Source organism: Suncus etruscus, chromosome 12 (assembly GCF_024139225.1).
Source record: "Suncus etruscus isolate mSunEtr1 chromosome 12, mSunEtr1.pri.cur, whole genome shotgun sequence".
Lineage (NCBI taxonomy): Eukaryota > Metazoa > Chordata > Mammalia > Eulipotyphla > Soricidae > Suncus > Suncus etruscus.
In genome coordinates, this window is record NC_064859.1 from 10,975,936 (window position 1) to 10,984,936 (window position 9,001).

At 41.0% G+C, this 9,001-nt stretch overlaps 1 protein-coding gene across 1 annotated transcript; it reads left to right on the forward strand.

Moving 5' to 3' along the window:
- The first annotated feature begins 1,610 nt into the window (after positions 1 to 1,610).
- On the forward strand, positions 1,611 to 2,049 carry LOC126023959 (small nuclear ribonucleoprotein F-like). The gene has a single exon (XM_049784385.1). The coding sequence runs from the start codon at positions 1,729 to 1,731 to the stop codon at positions 1,984 to 1,986; it is 258 nt and encodes an 85-aa protein (XP_049640342.1). The 5' UTR covers positions 1,611 to 1,728; the 3' UTR covers positions 1,987 to 2,049.
- The last annotated feature ends 6,952 nt before the right edge of the window (positions 2,050 to 9,001 follow it).

Sequence of the window (9,001 nt, forward strand, 5' to 3'; positions counted from 1 at the left end):
GCCTTAACTTCATCAGCAGAATTCGGTAGGGCTTTCGTAAAGCTCTGTGCCCCATGGTCTCTGTACCCCATGAAATTCATGGCCTTATGTCCATCATCTCCCCTAAGACCATTGAATTTATTTCATTATGCCTTTCATTCTAGATTGTGTCCACTATAGCAGGAAACCCAGAAATCACTGGAAAGTGAGCTCCCCTATGAGCCAGCTTTAACACTCCTAAGAACACAAAAACACAAACAAAAATGCCTTCCTCACATCTATATTTATTGCAGCAATAATTACAGTATTCAGAATTTGGAAACAATCAAGATGCCCTTCAACAGATGAATGGCTAAAGAAACTGTGGTACATATACACAATGGAATATTATGCAGCCCTCAGGAGAGATGAAGTCATGAAATTTTTCTATACATGGATGCACATGGAAACTATTATGCTGAGTGAAATAAGCCAGAGGGAGAGAGATAGACACAGAATAGTCTCACTAATCTATGGGTTTTAAGAAAAATAAAATACATTATTGTGATAATGCTCAGAGCCAATAGAGATGAGGGCTGAAGGACCAGCTCATGATATGAAGCTCACCACAAAGAGTGGTAAGTGCAGTTAGAGAAATAACTATACTAACAACTATCATGACAATGTTAATGAGTGAGAGAAGTAGAATGCCTGCCACAGGCAGGGGTGGGGGAGGAGGGAGATAGGGGGGCATTGGTGGTGGGAATGTTGCACTGGTGAAGGGGACGTTCTGTTTATGACTAAAGCCCAATTACAATCATGCTTGTAATAATGGTGCTTAAATAAAGATATTGTTTTTAAAAAAATCACCCTTGAGCACTAACATTTGAACACTAACTCTCACTTCCAAACAATTTCAAGAATCCCTCTTTTACTTTTTATTTCTTTCTTTTCCTTAACTTTCTTCCCCTTCCCTCCCATCCACCTCCATCCCTTCCCCTTTCCTTCCTTTACATTGTCTTGTCTTATCTTGTTTTATCTTGTCTTCTCTCATCTCCTCTCCTCTCCTCCCACCCTTTTCTTTTTTTTTTCCTTTGGTAATATCTAGAAGTCAAACCCAACTCTCACTCATTTAGGCATGTGCTTTGTCACCAAGTCACATTCCCAGTTCCATTCCTGAATCTTCACTCCTTCACTTGTCCAAACCCTCTAGACCTCATGTTGATAAGCAAATCCACTACAGCCTCCATTTCTTTCTGGAATCCTTCTTCGTGCTTGAATCAAATGCTGTCTTTTGGTGAATTTAACTCCTTCACAGCCCACAGGTGGGTGATCTTTCCTTGATATCGTGTGTCACTGGACCTGGAGCTGGGGTGTGGGTTTAAGGCTCTAGGTTGATCCTTAGTGCCATTTGGGAGTACATGTGGACCCAAACAACCCTCCCTTAAATGCCAGTCTTGACACAAATGCCATTAGCCCAGACCAGTTTCACAGCACTATTCTCCATAGACTCCAGTTGTAATGTTTGGGGGTTCCACTATCTGAGAAGACAGTGTTTCTAATACCTGGACCTTTCCTCCTGAATAGCTTGTCTTCTACCCTTCCCAGAACTTCACACCCCATAATCTTCTTAAAAATTTTTAAAACCGTTTTCTTCCTCGCTTCGAGATTTGGGGCCCTGCTGGTGCTGCTGTCGCTTAGTCCAGTCACGAGGGACATACTACAGCTGAGTGGGCGAAGAATCGCCAGCAGCATTCGCCCTGAGTCGCGATGAGTTTACCCCTTAATCCTAAACCATTCCTCAATGGATTAACAGGAAAACCAGTAATGGTGAAACTGAAGTGGGGAATGGAGTACAAAGGGTACCTGGTCTCTGTAGATGGCTATATGAATATGCAGCTAGCAAATACAGAAGAATATATAGATGGAGCATTATCGGGACATCTGGGTGAAGTTTTAATAAGGTGTAATAATGTCCTTTATATTAGAGGTATTGAAGAAGAAGAAGATGGGGAAATGAGAGAGTAGCAGCTTTGGGTTTTTTTTTATATATGTATTTCTAGACAATAAAGATGTGCTTGTTAAAAAAAATTTTTTTTAAAACCATTTAGTTGATTGAGATTCTGTGACTACAATACTATTAATTATGGTCTCCTATGCACCTAATCCCAACAGAAAATGTATCATCAGTGTACCCACTTCCCTCTCCCATGTACCCCAAAATTTCTCCTTTTCAATTCTTTCAGTGGTGTGAATCAGCTCTCCCATTGCCAAACCTCAGAATCTTCCCATCACCAATGATGGTAACCTCAGTTTCATCCTCTCACACTAAGATCACTATCGATTGACTTAAAATTTTTTTGCTTGGGGCCGGAGCAGTGGCGCAAGTGGTAGGGCGTCTACCTTGCACACGCTAACTTAGGACAGATTGAGGTTTGATTCCCTTGGCGTCCCATATGGTCCCCCAAGCCAGGAGTGATTTCTGAGCACATAGCCAGGAGTAACCCTGAGGGTCACAGGGTGTGCCCTACCACAAAAAAAAATTCTCTGATACTTGGCACAAATAATCCTTTGACCCAGAACTGTCTCATACAACTGTGTTTGTTGGACACTGCACAAAACACCTTGGCCAAGGTGGGAGGGGGTGGTGGCAAATGGGCCCTAAAACTGACACTATTTATACCCTGACACATGACTTTATCCACCCAGGGGAAGGAGCAGCTTATTTATTTATTTATTTATTGCTCACTTCTGTAATTGTATCTCAAAGAGAGGAAGCATTTATCTAATTCACTGTGGTCATTCCTTGGACTAGTGCCAGCTCTGGTTTCTTACCCCTGGGACATATAATTCAGGGCTCATGACTTTTCAAAAGCCCCATGTACCTTTTCTTTTTTTATAAACTTGGATTCCACCTTCTGTGACTATAATCCTCCCTCTGCTTCTTTGTTCATTTTCTCTCTCCATTGCATCCCTGGAAAAATGTAAACCCTTGGAAAAAATGGAGTTTTCCAACTCTGAACTCACGCAGTTGCCTACCTGGAGTGTGACACCTCGTGTTCAAGTCCATGAAGAAGTGGATACTTTGTTCTGCCCGATCTTCACCTTGTAGTCACTGTCCCTCTCTTAGACGTCCCCTCTACCCACTGAGAGCTTTGCTTCCCATTTCTCTGCAAAGAATCAAAGAGAAATACCTCATGTTCCCCACATTCACTCATTTCTTTGCTTTTGCTTTTTCTCTCTTTTTTTTTTTTTTTTTTTTTTTTTTTTTTTTTTTTATCTTTATTTAAACACCGTGATTACAAACATGATTATAGTTGTATGATTACAGTCATGTAAAGAGCACCCCCCCTTCACCGGTGTAACATTCCCACCACCAATTTCCCAGATCTCCCTCCTCCCCACCCCCCTACACCTGTACTCGAGACAGGCTTTCTACTTCCCTCATTCATTCACATTTTATGATAGTTTTCAGTGTAGTCATCTCTGCAACTGCACTCATCACTCTATGTGATGAGCTGCATGTCCTGAGCTGCACCTACCAGCCCTCATCTCTCTTGTCTCTGAGATATTGTTAAAAATGTCCTTCATTTTTCTTAAAGCCCATAGATGAGTGAAACCATTCTGCGTCTTTCTCTCTCCCTCTGACTTACTTCACTCAGCATAATAGATTCCATGTACATCCATGTATTGGAAAATTTCATGACTTCATCTCTCCTGATGGCTGCATAGTATTCCATTGTGTATATGTACCACAGTTTCTTCAGCCACTCATCTGTTGAAGGGCATCTTGGTTGTTTCCAGAGTCTGGCTATTGTAAATAGCGCTGCAATGAATATAGGAGTAAGGAAGGGTTTTTTGTATTGTATTTTTGTGCTTCTTGGGTATATTCCTAGGAGTGGTATAGCTGGATCGTATGGAAGCTCAATTTCCAGTTTGTGAAGGAATCTCCATATCGCTTTCCATAAAGGTTGTACTAGACGGCATTCCCACCAGCAGTGAAAAAGAGTTCCTTTCTCTCCACATCCCCGCCAGCACTGCTTGTTTTCCTTTTTTGTGATGTGTGCCAATCTCAGTGGCGTGAGGTGGTACCTCATAGTAGTTTTGATTTGCATCTCCCTGACGATTAGTGATGTTGAACATCTTTTCATGTGCCTTTTGGCCATTTGCCTTTCTTCTTTTTCAAAGTGTCTGTTCATTTCTTCTCCCCATTTTTTGATGGGGTTAGTTGTTTTTTTCTTGTATAGTTCTGTCAGTACCTTGTAAATTTTGGATATTAGCCCTTTATCTGATGTGTATTGGGTGAATAATTTCTCCCACTCAGTGGGTGGCCTTTGTATTCTGGGCACTATTTCCTTTGAGATGCAGAAGCTTTTCAGCTTAATATAGTCCCATCTGTTTATCTCTGCTTCCACTTGCTTGGAAAGTGCTGTCTCCTCCTTAAAGATGCCTTTAGTCTCAATGTCCTGGAGTGTTTCACCTACATGTTGTTCTATATACCTTATAGTTTCAGTTCTGATATCAAGGTCTTTAATCCATTTGGATTTTACCTTTGTATATGGTGTTAGCTGGGGGTCTGAGTTCGCTTTTTTGCAAGTGGTTAACCAGTTGTGCCAACACCACTTGTTGAATAGGCTTTCCCTGCTCCATTTAGGATTTTTTGCTCCTTTATCAAAAACAAGGTGGTTATATGTCTGAGGAACCTTCTCTGAGTACTCAAGCCTATTCCACTGATCTGAGGGTCTGTTTTTATTCCAATACCATGCTGTTTTTATAACTGCTGCTTTGTAATACAACTTAAAATTGGGGAAAGTAATGCCTCCCATATTCCTTTTCCCAAGGAGTGCTTTAGCTATTCGAGGTTGTTTGTTGTTCCAGATGAATTTCAGAAGTATTTGATCCACTTCTTTGAAAAATGTCATGGGTATCTTTAGAGGAATCGCGTTAAATCTGTACAATGCTTTTGGAAGTATTGCCATTTTAATGATGTTGATCCTGCCAATCCATGAGCATGGTATGTGTTTCCATTTCCGCGTGTCCTCTCTTATTTCTTGGAGCAGTGTTTTGTAGTTTTCTTTGTATAGATCCTTCACATCTTTAGTCAGGTTGACTCCAAGATATTTGAGTTTGTGTGGAACTAATGTGAATGGGATTGTTCTCTTAATGTCCATTTCTTCCCTATCATTATTCGTGTATAAAAAGGCCATTGATTTTTGTGTGTTAATTTTGTATCCTGCCACTTTGCTATACCAATCTATTATTTCTAGAAGCTTTTTGGTAGAGTCTTTAGGGTTTTCTAAGTAGAGTATCATGTCATCTGCAAACAGTGAGAGCTTGACTTCTTCCTTTCCTATCTGAATTCCCTTGATATCTTTTTCTTGCCTAATCGCTATAGCAAGTACTTCCAGTGCTATGTTGAATAGGAGTGGTGAGAGAGGACAGCCTTGTCTTGTACCAGAATTTAGAGGAAAGGATTTTAGTTTTTCTCCATTGAGGATAATATTTGCCACTGGCTTCTGGTAGATGGCTTTGACTATATTGAGAAAGGTTCCTTTTATTCCTATCTTGCTGAGAGTTTTAATCAAGAATGGGTGTTGAACCTTATCAAATGCTTTTTCTGCATCTATTGATATGACCATGTGATTTTTATTTTTGTTGTTGTTTATGTTGTGTATTATATTAATAGATTTACGGATGTTAAACCATCCTTGCATTCCTGGGATGAAACCTACTTGATCAAAGTGAATGATCTTCTTGATGAGGCACTGGATCCTGTTCGCCAGGATTTTGTTGAGGATCTTTGCATCTGTGTTCATCAGGGATATTGGTCTGTAATTTTCTTTTTTGGCAGCATCTCTATCAGGTTTTGGTATTAAGGTGATGTTGGCTTCATAAAAGCTATTTGGAAGTATTCCTGTTTTTTCGATTTCATAAAAGAGCCTGGCCAGAATTGGTAGTAGTTCCTCTTGAAAGGTTTGAAAGAATTCATTCGTGAATCCATCAGGGCCTGGGCTTTTGTTTTTGGGTAAATTTTTGATTACAGTTTTAATTTCCTCAATAGTTATGGGGGTGTTTAGATATGCTACCTCTTCTTTATTCAACCGTGGAAGGTTATATGAGTTCAGAAATTTATCCATTTCTTCCAGGTTCTCATATTTAGTGGCATAGAGTTTCTTAAAGTATTCTCTGAATACCCTTTGAATCTCTGCAGTATCTGTAGTGATCTCCCCCTTCTCATTTCTAATACGCGTTATCAAGTTTCTCTCTTTCTTTTGCTTTGTGAGTTTTGCCAATGGTCTATCAATCTTGTTTATTTTTTCAAAGAACCAACTTCTGCTTTCGTTGATCTTTCGGATTGTTTTTTGGGTTTCCACTTCGTTGATTTCTGCTCTCAGCTTTGTTATTTCCTTCTGTCTCCCTATTTTTGGGTCCTTTTGTTGAGCACTTTCTAGTTCTATTAGCTGTGTCATTAAGCTACTCAGGTAAGCTCCTTCTTCCTTCCTGATGTGTGCTTGCAAAGCTATAAATTTTCCTCTCAGTACTGCTTTTGCTGTGTCCCATAAGTTCTGATAGTTTGTGTCTTTATTGTCATTTGTTTCCAGGAACCTTTTGATTTCCTCCTTGATTTCATCTCGGACCCACTGGTTATTGAGTATGAGGCTGTTTAACTTCCAGGTGTTAAATTTTTTCTTCTGTGTCCCTTTGCAGTTCACATCTAACTTCAGAGCCTTGTGGTCAGCAAAGGCAGCCTGCAAAATGTCTATCTTTTTTATTTTATGGAGGTATGTTTTATGTGCCAGCACATGATCTATCCTGGAGAATGATCCATGTACATTGGAAAAGAATGTGTATCCAGGTTTCTGAGGATAGAGTGCCCTATATATATCTACTAGGCCTCTTTCATCCATTTCTTTTTGCAGGTCTAGTATATTTTTGTTGGGTTTCCATTTGGTTGACCTATCAAGTGTTGACAAGCCTGTGTTGAGGTCTCCCACAATTATTGTGTTATTATTGATATCCTTCTTCAGATTTGTCAACAATTGTATTAAATACTTTGCTGGACCCTCATTCGGTGCGTATATGTTTAGGAGAGTGATTTCTTCTTGCTGTACAAATCCCTTGATTAGTACATAATATCCATCTTTGTCCCTTACAATTTTTCTGAGTATAAAGTTTGTGTCATCTGATATTAGTATGGCCACCCCCGCTTTTTTAAGGGTGTTGTTTGCTTGAATGATTTTCCTCCAGCCTTTGATTTTGAGTCTATGTTTATTCTGACTATTCAGGTGTGTTTCTTGTAGACAGCAGAAGGTTGGCTTCAGTTTTTTGATCCATTTCGCCACTCTGTGCCTCTTAACTGGTGCATTTAGTCCATTGACATTGAGAGAAATAATTGTCATGGGATTTATTGCCATCTTTGTGTAGAAGTTTGGTGTGTTTTTTGTTCTGTCTTGTTTTTAGAGTAGATCTTTCAGTTTTTCTTTTAAGGCTGGTTTTGAGTCTGCAAAGATTTTGAGCTGTTGTTTATCTGTGAAGCCGTGTATACATCCGTCAAACCTGAAACTTAGTTTTGCTGGGTGCAATATTCTTGGCGAAGCATTTATTTCATTGAGTTTTGCCACTACGTCCCACCACTGCCTTCTGGCCTTGAGTGTTTCTGGTGACAGGTCTGCTGTAAATTTCAAGGATGCTCCGTGGAATGTAATTTCCCTTTTCGATCTTGCTGCTTGCAGTATTCTATCTCTATCGGTGGGTTTCATCATGGTGACTAGGATGTGTCTTGGGGTGTTTCTACTGGGGTCTTTTTTAGCTGGTACTCTTCGGGCATGCAGGATTTGGTCACATGTTTTCTTTAGCTCTGGTAGTTTCTCTGTGATGATGTTCTTAACCATTGATTCTTCCTGAAGATTTTCTTCTTGGGTCTCTGGAACTCCAATGATTCTGAAGTTGTTTCTGTTGAGCTTATCAAAGACTTCTATTTTCATCTTCTCATATTCTTTGAGTAAATTTTCCATTGTCTGATCATTTGATTTGAGGTTTTTTTCTAATCTCTTCTGCTGTGTAAAGTTGTTATGCATCTCATCTTCTAAAGCACTAATTCTATCCTCAGCTGCTGTTAACCTGTTGGAAAACTCATCCATTATGTTCTTCAATTCGTCTATTGAGTTTTTCAGACCTGTTATCTGATCTGATATTTCAGTTTGGAGTTTTCTGATTTCTGTCTTCATATTCTCTTGATTTTTATTAGTGCTCTGATTTATACTTTCTTTGATATCTGATAGCAACCTCCATATTTCGTCTCTAAACTCCATTTCTGAAAGACTGCTTAGGTAGTTGGTCGTTGTTGGGTCATCAGAGTTTCCATCTTCATTCTCTATGGTTGAAGTTGGTCTGCGTAGTCTCCCCATTGTCTCGCTTACGCTGTGGGTTTTTCTACGTGTTGTGGTGGTACTCATTGGCGAGGTGGAGTGCGCGGCCGCGAAGCGCAGCGGAGCGGCCGCGCTCCGGCCCCCAAACACTCACCTCAGCCGAGGCAAGCCGTCAGGGGATGCCTGGGGAGGCCCCCAAGTGTCTGCCAAGCAAAGAAACCAGCACAATCCACAACTCCAACAGAAAACTCACAGCCCCAGCGAGACACGCCTTGAAGAGATTAATGCTGAATCAGGTCAAAGTTCCCAGGTTGATGCAGGCTGGGGGAGGTCCCAAAATGTCTGCCGGGCCTAGGGGTCCAGCAGTCAGCCTGATCTGCAACTCCGGCCCCCAAACACTCACCTCAGCCGAGGCAAGCCGTCAGGGGATGCCTGGGGAGGCCCCCAAGTGTCTGCCAAGCAAAGAAACCAGCACAATCCACAACTCCAACAGAAAACTCACAGCCCCAGCGAGACACGCCTCAGCCGAGGCAAGCCGTCAGGGGATGCCTGGGGAGGCCCCCAAGTGTCTGCCAAGCAAAGAAACCAGCACAATCCACAACTCCAACAGAAAACTCACAGCCCCAGCGAGACACGCCTTGAAGAGATTAATCTTTTTCTCTCTTTTCTGCCTT

What these genes read in the sequence shown, in the direction of transcription:
- LOC126023959 (XM_049784385.1), top strand. Translation starts at nt 1,729, where the DNA reads ATGAGTTTACCCCTTAATCCTAAACCATTCCTCAATGGATTAACAGGA.